The 18,827-nt window shown below is 43.4% G+C and overlaps 1 protein-coding gene across 1 annotated transcript in view; it reads right to left on the bottom strand.

The window, feature by feature from the left end:
* The window catches only part of cyp17a2 (cytochrome P450, family 17, subfamily A, polypeptide 2), a gene marked incomplete at both ends in the record, with an annotated part of 69,759 nt that overhangs the window by 41,208 nt on the left and 9,724 nt on the right, over positions 1-18,827 (bottom strand). Inside the window, 4 exons of the mRNA XM_084327737.1 lie at positions 2,051-2,275; positions 4,073-4,159; positions 4,365-4,594; positions 4,981-5,119. Coding sequence (XP_084183863.1) covers positions 2,051-2,275; positions 4,073-4,159; positions 4,365-4,594; positions 4,981-5,119 — 681 coding nt within the window. The remainder of the gene's footprint in view (positions 1-2,050; positions 2,276-4,072; positions 4,160-4,364; positions 4,595-4,980; positions 5,120-18,827) is intronic.

Here is an 18,827-nt window from a genome sequence, read left to right as displayed (position 1 = left end):
GGGTGGAGTTATACAGTGAAGTTAGAGAACGTAGAGGTGCTCTTGTTTTTCAATTTTTCCACCGATTGCAGGAAGAGATCTGCTCAAACACACCGTACTCACATGTGCTCACAGAAGTAATTAAAGTGCTATAGTTAAGTGATATAGATAACATTCACTAGAGGTCACACACACTAGAGCACCAGCATGTAATTTTGTCATGGTTTTTGCTTTGTTTCGTATTCCTGTGATGGACAGCTGTGGTTAATTGCCCCTTGGTAGGGCAGGTGTGTGGGCTTGATTGTACCTGATTCAGTGCAGCTGTGCCTATGGTAGATATCTAGTCTATTTAAGTTTGAATCTCGCAGGGTTAACTGCTTTCGCATTCCCTTTTATATTAGTGTAGCGCTGTTCTCTGCCCTGTTTGTTCAGCGTTTAGCCTTTCTTGGTAGCCATTCTTGTTTTAGGCTACTGGCTTTGTTTTCTAGAAGCTGACCCTGAGCCTTTTATTGTAGTGTTTCTTTTCACGACAGTTTTCTTTTGTTTCCTTCGAACTGTCATTTGTCCACTACTGCGCATAAACTCCCTTTTAGTGGGGATTTATTGTTATGTAAGTTCTTTGTATGAATTCTGTTATTAGGAGGTGCCTTTGTGGCTTATTTAGTTTTTTCTATAATACCTCTTTATTGAGTGTTGTCCTGGACTTGATTAATTTTCTTATCTACAAATGTTGAGGCTTCCACCTGTAAAGGTTGTTTTTTGTTTATTTTCCCCCTTCTCCTTATGTCTGCGTACATGAATAACTTAAAGAGTCCCTATGATTTTGCTAGTGACCCAAACACCCGCAGCCCTCACACATTTATCCAATCGGGTGCATTCCACATGGAGAAATGGGGAGTAGGGGGGGGATACATGCACGCAACTATCAACATACATTTTGGACGCACCAAACATTTTTAAATGATAAATTCATTAATCAAATGTTTTTTGGTGGGAAAGCAATACTTTTATTCCACACCTTTCTAAAAGCTCTGTGATTGTATTTATTATTATATAAAATACATTATAATTATATAGATCACTCTATATAAAAACGTTATCTATAGTATAGCACCTTTAAAGACACAAGAGGTGCTGGTATGGTTATTTAACCCCTTCACTACCACACTACAGAAGGTTATTAACCTTTCACCCATGGGGGAAGGTGGATGAAAAGAGAGGAAGTGGAAGACCAAGAAGAGGCTGGGTAGACGGCGTTATTTTTTTTCGTAGACACAGTTTGCTGAGACGCTCTCTGATTGGCCACTGACGTTTCTGGTCATGTGACATGTGTGCCCAATCGCGTGACGAGCTGTGTCTTTGCCCATTTCCGCCTCGAACAGCATGCAAACTACATAACGCCTAGTTTATCACTGGTTAAGCTTAGGCCCTCTTTCGAAGTTGGTTAAGGTTAGAGTTTGGAATCAGGGCTGGTGTTCTATCGCCCTGCTCTAAGACAAACTCTAACCTTAACCAACTTCAAGTTCAAGTTCGAAAGAGTGCCTAAGCTTAACCGGTGAAAGAAACAGGCGTCACACGATTGGGCGCACATGTCACATGACCAGAAACGTCAGTGGCCAATCAGAGAGCGTCTCCGCAAACTGCGGCTACGAAAAAAAAATAACGCTGGGTAGACGACGTCTGTGATTGGGAGCGGCGTGAAAGGCGGAGTCACGGAGTGGGAGAGAAGAAGTGGGGACAGAAGGGGTTGGAGAGTGATAGGCAACCTTCGGAACGAAGAAGCCACCTGATGATGATGATGAGTGTGGTAGTGAAAGGGTTAACACTTTGTCGTGTGGCAGTGAAAGGGTTAACCTTCTGTATTGTCGCAGTGAAATGGTTAACCATTTGGTAGTGAAAGTGTTAAAGCCATACGCACATACACACACACACACACACACACACACACACACACACACACACACACACACACACACACACACACACACACACACACACACACAGACACACACACACACACACACACACACACACACACACACACACACACACACACACACACCCTCCCCACCTCAGGGTGGTGTATCAGGTAGGCCAGGATCCACAGCAAGGTCGTAGAGGTCGTCTCTACTCCGGCTCCAAAGGCCTCAGCCGCGGTCATCAGGACATGGTCGTCTGTGATGCCCTCCCCCTCCCCCGCCGGCTGCTGCTTTGACCCTTGACTCCGGCTGACCCCGGTCTGACCCTGCAGCAGGGCATCCAGGAGGTCACGGGGTTCACCGTCGCTCAGTGACGCCTGCGCAGAGGTCAGACGTTGAGATGAAAGACTGAGCTGATTTTACTCTTTTATCATTATTTGTGTGTGTTTTCCTACAGTTGTGGGGACCAAATGTGTCAACGAGTGATGATTGATTGATTGATTGAAAACTTTAATTAACTGATTGCAGAATGGGTACAATACAGTACAACTCAATACACACAATTGTTAAGGGGATGCAGACCAGAGAAAGACTTTCGTCTTGTTTACATCAGGATCCCCCATTTTCAATTCATCATGACCTCATTCACCAACATTTCTCTTACGACAACCTCCTTGGAAGGCGACTATTACCAACTCGACTATCACCAACTCGTGGAGAGGTCGTCTTAACTTGCCAAATGATCACAGCTGCGAACCCCCGGGAGCGCGTTCTCGTAGACCCGATTTGCATACAGACACGCCCCTCCAGCTCATTATAATGCGAGGGCTGTGTGCAAAACAAGGGTCAGCATTGCAGTGCTGATCCCCGTATTCAACAGGTAGCGCGGAAGCGCTTTGCAATGGATCAAACTTAGATTAGATTCAAATGTATTGTCATCATACAGCACACTATAGCTAGTGGAATAGACTGTATTAATATTCCATATTTATACCGTCTTGTTGCACGCTCCTGGCCACCTGCCACAGCGCACACACACACACACGCACACGCGTGCGTACTGTATAGCCCCCATGTAAGTAATGAATGAACAGTAGGCTTATATTATTCTAATGACTTGTTTTATTAGGAGATCACATACAGTATGCGCTGCCCTATAGTAGTACGTACAGTAGGTACAGTACACATCTTAGCGTGACATCTTAAGGCCGCCACAGAGTCGGGCGTGAGCGGTTGGTTGACATCGACCGGCATTAAATGTAGGAAACTGGCATGAGAAATGTAGGAAATTGGAACGCGGTGGTACGCTTGACTATGAAACCTCAATCGATTGCGGACATGGTGCGCGGAGTCCGGTCTGATCACAGTACGCCCGACTCTGTGGCGGCCTTAAGTCACGCTAAGATGTGTACTGTCTGTATGTACTACTATAGGGCAGCGCATACAGTATCTGCGATCTCCTAATGAAACAAGTAATTAGAATAATATAAGCCTACTGTTCATTCATTACACACGTAGGCTATACAGTGTGCGTGTGTGTGTGTGTGTGTGTGTGCTGAACAGGTGGCCAGGAGCGCATAACAAGATGGTATAAATATGGAATATTAATACAGTCTATTCCACTATAGCTATATCCACGCGATTAGGTTTAGTTCTTATTTATTTGTCGACTGTCATTTGCAGTGTTGGTGTACTGCTTTTATTTTTTTTCGGACATCACAATGCCTCTTGAGGCATGACTGTAAATGTAAAACGTAATTTTTTATCATACAAATATTGTCGTATTTATTATTATTATGATTATTTAATTCCAAGGATGTCTGTAGAGTTGACATGAATGCAATCACCATGATCCCTCCCAAATAAAGCCCTTAAGAACACGGCGCACACCAGTCTGTCCGACTTACGACTGCTCCTAAATCCTGCTCTTAGTTAAGAGCGAGTCCCAGAGAAGAATCCCAAAATCGGCCAGAAAATTTCTTAAGTGGACCTAGGACAAAAATAAATTCTGATCTCTTGTCTTAAGTCTGTTGGTGAATGAGACCCATTGACTCTACCTCAGTACCCACAAGGTAAATGAGCTATTTTAAGATTAGGGGTTAGGATTAGGTGGTGTGTGTGCGTGTGTGTGTGTGTGCGTGTAGGTGTGTGTGTGTGTGTGTGTGTGTGATCACCTTGTGTTCCTGTAGTTTCCTGGTCAGTAGTTTGTCTCGGACAGTGATGCACTCCTTCAGTTTACTGAGAGTCTGGTTAGGAAACACCTGAGACAAAAAAAAGTTTGCGTGAGTGTGTGCGTGTGTGCGTGTGTGCGTCTGTGCGTGTGTGCGTGTGTGAATGTGTGTGTATGTGTGTGTGTGTGTGTGTGTGTGTGTGTGTGTGTGTGTGTGTGTGTGTGTGTGTGTGTGTGTGTGTGTGTGTGTGTGTGTGTGTGTGTGTGTGTGTGTGTGTGTGTGTACAGGTACGTACCTTCAGCCAGGGGTAGATATCTACCAGTCCACCTCCAGCTATGGTCTGGACTATCCCGTCATTGTATCGCATCACTTCCTGTAGCTCGGGGTCGTCACGGCAATAGGTGGAGCTGAACACCAGGGTGCACACGACGTTGGTAACGGCCCTGGTGATAGAGGCAGCCGGATCTACACACTGCCCCCTGCAGGCCAGGAGGTCTTTACACAACGATTCTACTGCTGACAGGACTGGGAATAGAATAGAATACAGTATAGTAGAGTAGAATACAGTAGAATATAATAGATTACTGTAGAATAGAATAGAGTATAGTAGAATATAATTAAACATTGTAGAGTAGAATAAATTATCAATAGATTAGAATTTAACAGAGTAGATTACAATGAAATGGAGAGGAGTAGAATAGACTAGAATTGAATTAAATAGAATAGGCAGAGTAGAGGAGGGTCGAATGGAGTAGGGTAGAGTAGGGTAGAGTAGAGTAGTGTAGGGTAGAATAGAGTAGGGTAGAGTTGAGTAGGGTAGAGTAGAACAGAGTAGGGTAGAGTATAATAGTAGATAATAGAGTAGAATCAAAGTAAAATAATCTAGCATAGAATAGACTGGTATTGTATACCTATATCCTGCAGTTTGCTGGTACCTTCTCCAAACAGAGCGAAGGAGTTGTGGACCAGTCGACGATGACTCTTCCACAAAGGACAGTAATCTGCAAACGCTATGTCCTTCCCTCCACGAGTCAACAGCTCTGTAGTGACCTAGAGAGAGAGAGAGACATTTCATTTAATCTATCAGATAGGGAAAAACTAGCAGTACTGGGGGAGGACTAGACTCCCCAATTACACTACAAGAACTACAGGACAACATTTACTGAAAACCAAGAAGGCCTGCGGCGCTGATGGTATCCTAAATGAAATGATAAGATTCACAGACTCTAAATTCCAATTGGCTATACTAAAACTCAACATTGGGTCTCATTCACCAACGGACTTAAGACAAAAGATCAGACAAGATTTTGTCCTAGCTCCACTTTTCCGGGCCGAATTTGGGATTCACCAACGGTCCCTTCTCCTGGATTCGGTCTTAACTAAAAGAGCAGGATTTAGGAGCACTGAAAAGCAGTCGTAAGTTGGACAGACTGGTGTGCGCCGTGTTCTTAAGGCCTTTATTTGGGAGGAATCATGGTGATTGCATTCATTTCAACTACAGTATACAGACATCCTAAAATCATCATAATAATAACTATGACCATTTTTATTGTCTCTGTCTCTGCTCACAACCACAAGCAGAGCCACCAGACAAAAACCACACTGGACTAAACCAAATTATAAGAAAACAAAAAGAAAACTATCTGACACATTGGAAAGAATAAATCCAAAACCAGAGCAAATTTAAATGCTATTTGGACCTAAACAGAGAGTACACAGTGGCAGAATACCTGAGCACTGTGACTGATCCAAAACTAAGAAGATCCTTGACTAGGTATAGACTCTGTAAGCACAGCCTAGCCAGCGAGAAAGGCCGCCATAGGCAGACCTGGCTCCCAAAAGAAGACAGACTGTGCACCCACTGCACACAAGATGAGGTGGAAACCGAGCTACACTTCTTAACAACCTGCCCACTATACCAAGACATCAGAGACATATACTTCCCACAAATTGCAAACACCCAAAGAGACTTTGAAAACATGGCAAATAACGCAAAACTCCCATACCTACTGGGTGAAATACAGACTAAAGACTGTCAATCACACATATATTCCTGCACTATATATCTGTACTGTACTCTGTTAGATTGTTTTGTTTGTTTTAACACTGGCTTTGGCAATGTAAACGTATATGTTTCCCATGTCAATAAAACCCCTTTGAATTGAATTTAATCAACAGCTCTGTAGTCACCTAGAGAGAAAGAGTCAACAGCTCTGTAATCACCTAGAAAGATTCAACAGCTCTGTAATCACCTAGAAAGAGTCAACAGCTCTGTAATCACCTAGAAAGAGTCAACAGCTCTGTAATCACCTAGAAAGAGTCAACAGCTCTGTAGTCACCTAGAGAGAGAGAGAGAGAGAGAGAGAGAGAGAGAGAGAGAGAGAGAATCAACATATCTGTAGTCACCTAGAGAGAGAGAGAGAGAGAGAGAGAGAGAGAGAGAGAGAGAGAGAGAGAGAGAGAGAGAGAGAGAGAGAGAGAGAGAGAGAGAGAGAGAGAGAGAGAGAGAGAGAGAGAGACGATAGGTCTGGTTGCTAACCATAACCTGCTCCTTACTCTTTTCTCTCGATATGCTACCGCTCTGCGACATCATCAGAGAGTATGGTATAGATTTCCACAGCTATGCGGATGATACACAATTGTACATATCCGCTGAACCAAATGATGCGACAGCAATAAACTCCATTACCAACTGCCTATCAGCAATAAACAAATGTTGGATGAGCCATAACTTTCTCAAATTGAACGAGGACAAAACTATCAGTGTTTAAGCATTACATCACACGCAGGAGTGGTTTGTGACCAATAAACCATGCCTAGGGGTGGTTGTTAGGCCCGAGGCGCAGCCGAGGGTCGTTAGACCCCCCTAGGCATGGTTTATTGGTCACAAATCACGACTGCACGTGGTGTAAAGCTTTTATACAACTGCCAGATTCATCCAACCTTATTTCTATACAATAAACACACATTAATCGAAGATTTATTGAAAAAACCATCCGCCAGAAAAAGTAGTTCCCACAACTCCATGTGGAAGCAGCTTGAAGTGCATCCAACCAAACTAACACATCCAACTGTGTATTATTGGAATGATTGAGAGAAGTTGCCTCATGTGGAAGCAGCTTGAAGTGCATCCAACCAACTAACACATCCAACTGTGTATTATTGGAATGATTGATTGAAAATTTATTAAAACGTTTTCTTTGCCCTATAGGAAAAAAACGTTTTCTTCGCCCTATTTTTTTATTTATTTCTTTTAGCCTAAACTTAACCAGTTGGAAACCAGGGGTACAGTAATAAAATTAGCAATCAACCAATCAATCAATTCAATAGACCATGCTCACTTAAAACAGCGCTGCTTCTCTCTCAGTCTGACTCCCCCGCTGTTGCAGACAGGAGTGTGTGTGTGTGTGTGTGCGTGTGTGTGTGTGTGTGTGTGTCACAGTGTGTGTGTGCGTGTGTGTGTGTATGTGTGTGTGTGTGTGTGTGTGTGTGTGTGTGTGTATGTGTGTGTTTGTGGGTACGCCAGCGTCGGACAGTGTGAGAGAGAACGCTGCAGTCGGAAAGTAGGAAGGAAGAAATTTAAATCAATCAATTAATCTATCAATCAATCCGCGATTTTTCTTTTGTTCTAGATTGAGTCAAGACCCATCAATTACATCATCCAACATTGTTTAAAATACTAACACATTCCCCTTGACAGAATCGCTTCATATTTAGTCGTTATGGTGCTTTCAACATAACCATTTGTTCTCCGCGATCCTGTTTTCTCCCGGAGTGAGCCGGGGAGGGTTATGTGATTTGGTTGTGGGCGGGTCCTGAGCCCAGGACCGTGGATTGTTACCAATAAAGACGTGTGAATGGCCAATCAGAATCGAGAAATTTGCATGCCGTTGTATAATCTAATCTAGATAACTGTGGTATGGCTGCTATCAGTGTTCTAATCTAGAGAACTGTGGTATGGCTGCTATCAGTGTTCTAATCTAGAGAACTGTGATATGGCTGCTATCAGTGTTCTAATCTAGATAACTGTGATATGGCTAATATCAGTGTTCTAATCTAGATAACTGTGATATGGCTGCTATCAGTGTTCTAATCTAGATAACCGTGGTATGGCTGCTATCAGTGTTCTAATCTAGATAACCGTGGTATGGCTGCTATCAGTGTTCTAATCTAGATAACCGTGGTATGGCTGCTATCAGTGTTCTAATCTAGATAACCGTGGTATGGCTGCTATCAGTGTTCTAATCTAGATAACCGTGGTATGGCTACTATCAGTGTTCTAATCTAGAGTTTTCCTGCCCAGCGGATGAATGTTTCCCGAGATATGCAACAGTGGTGATAGTGGCTCAGGAGGTAGAGCAGTCATCAGTAATCAGAAGGTTGCCAGTTAGATTCCGGCTCCTCCCGTCGGCGCGATGAAGTGTCCTTGAGCAAGACACTTAACCCCTAGGTGCTCCAGATGAGCACAGGTTGCCACCTTGCATGGTTCCCTCCGGCATCGGTGTGTGAATGTGTGAGTGAATGGGTGAACGTGAGGCATAAGTTGTAAAGTGATTTGGATAAAAGTACAATAAATGCAGTCTGTAAAAACGAAGCGACGGAGAGGCTACTAGAAACCCAACGCTACCACAGGCGGAATAACATCCGCATTGTGGGGCTTGATGAAGCAGTAAACTGCGAAGATCCCAACTTTCCAACAGTGTTATCAACGATTTTGGGTAACATCGATCCAAACAAAGTGCCAGAAGTGGACCAAGTTTACAGAATCGGTTCTCGGGGGCAAAGAATCAACGGGCCAAGAGTCATCATTGTCACCCTGCGGAAGACTACAACAAGGGATGACATCATCAAATTTGCTCGCAACCAACGTGGGAATCTGAATTATGGTGGTAAACCAATATTTATCTACGAAGATTTGAGCAAAGATGCCATCATCCGACGTCTACCATACAAGGAGGTGATGCAAAAGCTGTTCAAAGCCGGTTACAAGCCAAGGCTATCATACCCGGCGCTGTTATCATTCTTGGGCAGTGACGGCCGCAGGTCAGGTATATACACACCTATTGAAGCTGAGGATTTTCTGAATCGAAATGGAGCAAATAACCCAAGGCAGGACGAAAATGCCGGAAACAGATAAGCCTCTTTCTCAATGTATACCAGTGTTAGAATGACTTTATTGTGTTCATCAAGGTAGCAGACGATATGCAAGCCGTCTATAACAATGTGTACTGTGTATAATACGATTCATAATACATTATAATTTCAGTCTCTGGTCTCTGAGGAGACAAATACATATCATTGCAAAAAGATCTATCTGGAATATTCTGGGTTTATCGCTCAAATGCCCTGGGTCTCTTAGATCATTCTGGAACATAAAATAGTCTAGGCACTAGTATACTCTACAACCTTCTAGAATATAAGGCACCATGACAACGAAGCCTACAACTCTAACAATAAACATCCGGTGTGTATACACATAGCAGATAATAAATTAAATGAAGTTCAATCAGTCCTTAATAATATTTTAAAAATTAACCACACTTAAACGTATGAACACTACAAGGTTATTCTAACAATTTAAGTAATCACTCCATTGAAGGCACATTGAAGCTCTAAAAGGCGCTGCTTTTCTATCTTATCTAATCTGTTAATTCGGTTCTAGTGGCTTCTCCACGTTGATAATTATTCTATCTCTCATTCCTTATCTATATCTTTCCATTGATTTTTATTTTATTAAATTTTTTCTTCTCATTACTCTATATTTTTTAAAATATATTTTAACTTACATTGTTCTTTTCCAATGTTCTTCACATTAAGGTGTCAATATTGCTCTACAATCTTTTCCTTTTTTCCTTTTTTCCACACGTTAGTAGAGGGTTCAAATGAATATGTCGATGAAAGTTTATTCTCTTTTTTTATTTTTTATTTTATTTTTTCTGTCATTTATCACAATACTTCATTACAGTAAGGGAAGGTGCAAGACCAAAAGCGACATTCTATTGCAATAGAATGGAAATGTTAGATCCTATGGCAATTAGCATAGGAAGATTAAGATTACAATGCTCAGTTTGGGCAATCCGGTGGACTATGGGAGAAAGTCAATCGCGGAGGATGTGTTCTTGGAACACAGGCCTGTACGACTTTCTGGGTGAGGGGAAAATAGGGGATTTTTATTTGTATATATATATGTTTTTAAGCTCAGCTCTCAACGGGACCTCATTAATTGGATGTACATCTATTGTAGCTTCACACTCCAGAAGCATTACCAAAAACTACACAAAAACATGCATAGATTATGGCTAGTTTGAATATAATGGTATGGAACACCGGTGGGATAAACAAACAACACAAACGCAAAAGCGTGCTCACACTGATGAAAAAAGAACATGTGGACGTGGCTCTATTAAGCGAAACGCACATTTTAGAGGAAGACATAAATACGTTAGCGGATAACATATACCATAATATTAGTCACTCTTCTTTTGTTACGAGAACTAGAGGGGTAGCCATAGTCGTCAGACGCAAATTAAATATCGAATTGAGAGGGGTATGGTCGGATGCTGAGGGGCGCATAACTATAGCTAGGATTATACACAATAACAGGAAAATTGCATTGGCAGCGGTATATGCCCCAAATTTGTACGAAGTGGGTTTCTTCACTTCACTAACCGGAGAAATGTTAAACCATCCCGAGTACTCATATATAATAGGTGCGGATTTTAATGCCATTTGGAACCCAAGGATGGACAAAACTTACCTTACCTTTTCCAGCGAACAAAAAAATTCATCTAAAGCATTAAAAGATTGGTCGAAATCAACAGGGGTAACTGATTTATGGCGTTCACTTAACCCCATGACCCGCAAGTACTCCTGTCGTTCGACGAGACACAACACACTATCCAGAATTGATTACGTCTTTGCATCCCCGAGAATATTTGATAAATATGAAGTGGAAATTACACCCAATGCGCTATCAGATCACTGCTACTTAATCCTGAAAGCAACATTTGGTACACTATCTTCCCGGGCCCCAAGATGGCGTTTTAATTCTATGCTGCTTAACAACAATGAATTCATTACACAAATTAAAGAAGCTCTCACAATATTCCTACGGGATAATGCTAACTCGGTGCAAGATCCCAGAATATTATGGATGTCGGTAAAGACTATGATCAAGGATTTCTCGGATAGATTTTCCTCCATATTGCGCAAAAATCAAAACACAAAACTATCTGAAATGGAAACGCTTTACTCAACGCTTTTTAATTCTTTAAAATACAACAACTCTACTAGACTAGAAAACCAAGTTAACATTCTAAAGACAGAGATCAAAGCAATATACAGACAAAAATCGGAATTGCAAATACGCAGCACAAGACAACAGCAGTACTTCCAAGGCTCTAAACCTAGTCACCTATTAGCCATGCGACTAAGAATTAATGCAAAATTTGCAGATATAACTGCCATTAGGAAACAACAAGCTCTAGTAACAGAACCCAAAATAATAAACGATACATTCAAAGAATTCTACTCCGATTTATATAATTCAGAAACGACCTTTGATCAAGACAAATTAGACACATATCTTAATCAAATTACTCTCCCTAAACTTACGGAGGACGACGCTAAACAGTTAGAAGTACCGATCACATTAGAAGAACTCAAGAAGGCCATATCCGGAAGGAAAAACGGCAAGGCTCCGGGAATTGACGGTATCCCATCAGAAATGTACATTTCTTGCTGGGACATATTTGGACCCTTATTACTAAATATGATCTTATACTCAGTCAAAGAGGGAAGCTTCCATAAACACCAAAATATCGCACTCATTTCAGTTCTTCACAAAAAAGACAAAGACCCCACTGAGTGCGGTAGTTACCGTCCTTTAAGCCTCCTCGGAACCGATGTCAAACTGTACTCTAAGATATTAGCCATCAGATTGCAAAAGCATATGACGTCTTTAGTTCATCCGGACCAAACAGGCTTCATAAAAGGTCGCCTGATCAATGATAACATAAGGCGAATACTGCACGTACTAGATGCAGACAAAGAGGACACCACACCTAAGGCGATACTATCCCTGGATGCTATGAAAGCATTTGACAGGTTGGAATGGTCGTTTCTATGGGCAGTATTAGAAAGGATGGGGTTAGGAAAAGGATTCATTGATATGATTAAAGTACTATACAAGGACCCATCGGCCAGGATTACAACAGGCACATTCATCTCCGATATCTTTCCGGTATCACGCTCAGCCAGACAGGGTTGCCCTCTTAGTCCCGGACTATTCGATCTATCATTAGAACCTTTAGCACAATTTATAAGACAATCCCAACACATAGAACCAATAGTAATCAAGGGCACACATCATAAAATTAGTTTATATGCGGACGACGTAATATTGTTCATGCAAAACCCCAACAACACATTGCCGCATATACTCAAGTTGATAGAAAACTTTGGTGATTTATCGGGATTTAAAATAAATTGGCCTAAGTCGGCTTTTCTTCCTCTTAACACCAGTGCAAAAAAAGACACAACCCTCCCAGGTGCGATACCCATGGTCAAACATTTCAGATGCTTGGGTGTGGAAATATTTCCCACCATAAGACAAACGGTGAAGCACAATTACACAAAAATACAGAACAAAATCAAAGACGACCTGGACAGGTGGGCAAAACTTAAAAACTCAGTACAGGCAAGGGTATCAATAGTTAAGATGGATGTATTACCAAGAATCAATTTCTTCAGCTCAATGCTTCCGTTACCTCCTCCAGAGGGCTACTGGAAAAGATTACAAACCTCCACATACAAATTTATTTGGAATAACAAACCACCTCGCATAAAAAGATCCACCGCACAGAGAAATAAAGCAGACGGTGGCATGGCAGTCCCAGATTTTTTACAATATTTTAAGGCCTTCACATTAAGACCATTGAAGATATGGTTTGACCCCCAGGCTTTGGTATCTTGGAGAGAATTAGAAGAAAACATGGTAGCCCCACAGAGACTGAAAGACATAGCACACACTAAACTTTCGATCAAGCATTGTGAGCGAGAATTTGGCCCAATAATTACCCATGCAATCAGAACATGGCGGGAAACACAAAAGAAATATCCTAACCCTCAAGAATGGCATAATCACACTCCCATATTCAATAACAATGCACTCTTAATGGGAAAACGACCTATAAGATTCCCTATATGGGAAGAGAAAGGCATACACTCATTAGGGGATATTTTTAATAACAAGGGCCTCTGTAGTTATGTCGAAATATGCATAAAGTTTAACCTCACCGAGTCCACATGGCTTTTTTACATACAGTTACGACTTTGTATGAGATCTCACGGTGTTCCATTACTCATACCAATTGAACACCACAGATACCACAAATTTTTCTATGAAAGAGATACATTGGGAGGTTTTGTATCAGGTTTTTATTATCAATTACTAACGTCCTCGTATGAAACCCTTCAACTAGACACTGTCTGGAGGAGGGATATACCAGACCTGGAATATGACTTTGATTGGCAAGGAGCCTGGGCAAATGTCCGACTTACATCAAGGAACCCGGATCATCAACAAATCAATCTGAACTATATTCACAGGACATACTTGACTCCTATAAGGCTGTGCAAAATGGGGCTTATACAAGACTCCAAATGCTCCCAATGTACAAATGGGGACGAAGGAACATTTATGCACATGTATTGGGACTGCCCACCAGTTAAGGCATTCTGGAAAGATGTGTCCCAACAATTATCAATACTCGTATTTTGGAATATACCTGTACACCCTGCGGTATTACTATTGAATGATGTTTTTGAGTTTGCAGTGAATCCACAACTAAAAAGATTGGTTTTATCGGGTATCACAGTAGCTAAAAAACTGATCGCATCACGTTGGTTTCAACCGGAAAAAATGTGCCGAAAAGTGTGGTTTCTTACATATCTCGATGTGATATATCAAGAAATATCTACAGCAAGAATTCTGGGGCTCAATGAATCCAAAATGTCAATGTGGTTAGAAGTGGTGGAGAGAATAAAAGCTAGCTTATAATGGTAGTGTCTGGTTAGGAGTGAGGGATAATGGAGGTACTACCCAAGAGGGGGTCCGGGAGGGGGGAGTTTGAGCTGGAGCATATGTGTGTAGGGTTTTAGAAAATAGGTATTAGGGGTATATTATATACTAACATTTATATAATTGTAATTTCGCTGGATATACACTGTATACGGTTAAAATGTTATTATAGACTATTTTTGTTTTATCCTGTTTCTGTACTTGCATATATTTTAACCACCTTTACTGAAAGTTTCATTATGCATTGTGTGTTGAGTACTGACTTTTAATAATTTTTTGTTTTGCAATAATACAAAAAAATATAAAAAAAAAAAAAAAATGCAGTCTGTAACTGAGGGGTTACAAAACCCTGACTGTATTAAAAATTGTGATAGATTAAACCACTACTACATATTATTATTACTTGCCAGACAGTACAGTTAATTATGGCAGACACTCAATAGACGGCACGGTGACAAAGAGATATCGTTTACAGTATTTTATTATTAATAGCAGATATACAACTGAGAATTACTTGGTCGCTCTTTTATGGCGAATGATATTAGAATGTCAGAGTATCAAAGTCAGTGGGAATGAATAATTCCTAGGCTAAGGATACTAGACCGGGACGCTGCATGGCGTGAGATGGCGATATAGGGGGGCAAACAAGGGTATAGCTGGAGACTGGTGATTTCCTCCCACAGAGTAGTAAGCTCCAGAGGTTTGAAGAATAGACGGATACTCCGGCTGGTCACTTGAAGAAAGGGGGTCTCATACGGATCCGGTCCTTGTAATCCAAGTGCTCGGTAGCAGGGTAATAGCTTTAATCCAAAGCCCGATGGCAGTGATGATAGCTAGCCAGCTTCGTCCTCGAAGCTAGCCCGATGCAGATCTTCAGGGTAGTTAAATCCAAACGACAATGGTATTAACGATGCTCTTCTCCACGGTACTACGTTTCCACAAGTCACTATAATCCACCAACAATGGTTCTACAATATCAAGGTAGTATCTAAGGAACTACTAGTTATCCGTAACCATACGCCGCGGTAGGTTCCAATGCTCACATGTCCAATAGTTCTGCTGCTAGGTTCACCTCGTGTTCTGATACTAATTACGTTAAGTCCACACACACTTGCTAAGGTTCACACTAGTTCAAGTTCTTTAATAGTTGTCATACAGAAGTACAGAATACTTTCATACAAAATGCTTCTTTCTGTTACGCTCCAGAGACTGTGCTAGACAAGATAGTATCAAATAACATAATAACATAATATAGCATGAATTTAGAAGAAGAAAAATGAGGTCACAGTGTTCGGTATAGACATATGTACAATGTTCTGAGTTACCATATAATATACAATACACAATACTATGCAGTGTACTAATGTACAGTACTATCTAGTGCAAAGCAGAAATGGGATGAGGTACAATTTTAGGTACAATTTACAGTAAGGTGTACGAGTTGTAGTGCAATCCTTCATCCATAAATATAAAGTGTGGGGAGTGGGTGCTACAGTGTGTTTGTTTAAAGTGGGTGTGTGCTATAAAGTGTGTGGAGTGGGTGCTACAGTGTGTTTGTTTAAAGTGAGTGTGTGCGTGTGGATGTGTGTGCTATGTGCGTTTGGTGGTTGTTGTTGTGTAGTGTTCATTCATTGTTCGTTTAGCAGCCTGATGGCCTGGGGATAGAAGCTTCTTCTGAGTCTTTCTGTGCTCGCCTTGAGACTCCGGTATCGCTTGCCTGACCGCAGCAGTTCAAAGAGGCAGTTGTTCGGGTGACTGGAGTCTTTAATGATTCTCTTAGCCTTGCCCTTGCAACGCTTGTAGTAAATGTTCTGGAGGGTGGGGAGCCCCCCTCCAATTGTGCGTTCGGCTGAACGTGTCACTCTTTGTAGTCTGCTTCGGTCTTGTGCAGTGCTATTCCCAAACCAGGAGGTGATGTTGCCGGTCAAGATGCTCTCTATTGTACATGAGTAGAAGTTCTTAAGGATCTTCTGGCTGACTTGGAACTTCCTTAGGCGCCTGAGGAAGTAGAGGCATTGTCGTGCCTTCTTCACAACACTGTCAATGTGTGTGGTCCATGTCAAGTCCTCGGATATGTAGGCTCCGAGGTACTTAAAGCTGTTGACTCTCTCAACCGGTGCCCCGTCGATGCTGAGGGGGCTGTAGTCCTTGACCCCCGACCTCCTGAAGTCCACAATCATCTCCTAGTTACTAAACGAACGAACTGTTTGTTACTGCTGCACACCGAACGAACTGCGTTAACGTTAGATTCACACTAAAAGACGAACTCTTCACTTCACGTTAGGTTAGGTCGAACTGCTGCTGTTTGCGCCTTCCACAATATATACTTAGAGTGCTTTCTAGGGCGCAACCGAATCTCTTGTCCAGAATCAATGCGCTGGCCAAGGGCATGTCTCAACTTGTCCAGACTCGTCTTTGAACTTGTCTGAGGGGCGCGATTCTTGGCGCCGCCAGTGTCAAGGGCGTTATCCAATGAGGAAAGCGAATAATGCTATGATTCAACGGAGGCTTAAAGGGATATAGCTTATATATATAAATAATATACAAGTTATATAAAACAATAAAACGTAGATTCTCAGTGTTAATCTGGCCCTTCAGAACAGCTGCCTCCTAATTAGTCCGCACCTAATTAGTAAAGGGGCACAGATTAATATTAGTGTCCAGTCAACTTCTCCATACTTTGTTATGAGGAGTTGGAACAATCTACAAAGTCAGTGGGTCATGGTCGTCATCAGGGGAGTCAGGGATCTCCGGCAGCTCTATCAACTTAGCCACAGGTCGGGTGTAAGTCCGCCCTTGGACGATGACTTCTGCCGCTCTGACCTTCCCATCGGCACCAGTAATCACTCTGCTCACGCGGCCGGCCGGCCACGTAGCTCGGGGTAGTGACTGGTCTATTATCATGACGACTGTGTCCACCTTCAGGTTGTCCCTGTCCTTTACCCACTTCTGACGGGCTTGGAGGGATGGTAGATAATGGAGGAGGAAGCGGGTCCAAAACTGGTCGGCCAGTACTTGGCTGTGTCTCCACATTCTCCGGCCGTTCATCTCATCTTGTCTGTACACCGCCTGTGGAAGGGCAGGGTCCAGCCGCCCCATCAAGAGGTAGTTTGGGGTGACTGGGTCGACGTCTGCTACGTCACTTGAGACGTAACTGAGGGGCTTAGAGTTCAAGACGCCCTCGATCTCCGTGAGGACTGTCATCAGGACTTCCTCAACCACGGTCTGGGCCCCAAGTACGGTGTACATAGCAGTCTTTATAGAACGGACCTCTCTCTCCCAGGTTCTCCCGAAATGAGGGGCGTTCGGGGGGTTGAACTGGAATGTGATCTGAGCGGGAGCGAGGCGGGTCTTGAGTTCTTCACCCATAGCCAGGAAGCTCTCTCTCAGTTCTGTGTCTCCTCCTCTGAAGTTTGTCCCTTGGTCGGACAACAACACTGATGGGGTTCCTCTTCGGGCTTGGAATCTCCGGAAGGACATGAGGAATGAGTCTGTACTCATGGTCTGGAGGATTTCAATATGAACAGCTCGGGTGGTCATACACTTGTACACAATGCCCCACCTCTTCTCTGTCCCTCTTCCTTTCTTGACGTTGAATGGGCCGAAGCAGTCCACGCCCGTGGAGTGGAAGGCCCGCTCGCCGAGTCGGAGGCGGCAGGGAGGCAGGTCGGCCATCATCGGGATACTAGGCTGTGCTCTCCACTTGCGACAGGTTAGGCAAGTCCGTTGGAAGCGACGTACAGCTTCTCTCCCTTGGAGTATCCAGAAGCGTCGTCGGATCTCAGCGAAGACTCTCTCGGCCCCCGCGTGGTGCACCACCTCGTCGTACTTCTGGATGATCAGCTCGGTTATCTTGTGTCGGCTGTTGAGGACGATGGGATGCTTAGCATCGTCAGTCACGTCCGGGGCCCGTCTCAATCGACCACCCACCCTGATGAGGTGCTGGGCGTCGAGCTCTGGGGCCAAGGTGAGGAGTCGACTGTCTGAGGGGACTGGCTTTTCCCCTGTCAGGCAGTCTAGTTCTTCTGGGAATGAGTCTCTTTGGGCTCTCCTTAGCAGAAGAAGTTCGGCTTCTTTGTAGTTCGATGCATCAAGGTCTGTGGTGGGGGGAGTCTCAGGGTGGTGCCATAAGAATGTCCTTTTCTGAGCACTCTCAAGAGTTAAGCAGTCGTCTAGGTTCGGGTCCGTTGGAGCCGGGGCGTGCGTCAGCCCGCAGAACATAGACTTCTTGATCTCTGATTCATCTTGACTCGCCTCCCGTGGTGTGGGGGTAGGCCACTTCTCCTCCGGGAGCTTGAGGAACTCAGGACCGTCACTGTAAGGGTTAGGACGTGTGAGGTCGTCTAAGGACATCCCCTGTGTGATGACATCCGCTGGGTTCTGCTTGGTGTCAACGTATCTCCAACATGCTGCTCCTACCAGGTCTTGGATCTCGGTGACTCGGACTCAGACGAAAACCTTGTACCGACAGGAGTCGGACTGGATCCAGGTGAGCACAGGATGGTCTCTTGCACCGTTATGGTGAGTTCACTTTGTATCATCGTGGCGAGTTGCGCGCCTACCAGAGCTGCGCAGAGCTCTAGTCGCGGGATCGACTGCTGCTTGCGGGGAGCTATCCTCGAGCGGGCCAGGACGAAGGCTACGTGTACTTCTCCTCCCTCTTCTCGGGCTCTCAGG

Source organism: Notolepis coatsorum (assembly GCF_963971535.1).
Source record: "Notolepis coatsorum genome assembly, chromosome: 1".
NCBI lineage: Eukaryota > Metazoa > Chordata > Actinopteri > Aulopiformes > Paralepididae > Notolepis > Notolepis coatsorum.
Note: the sequence above shows the minus strand (reverse complement) of the source record. Positions and strands in the feature narration are given on the sequence as shown.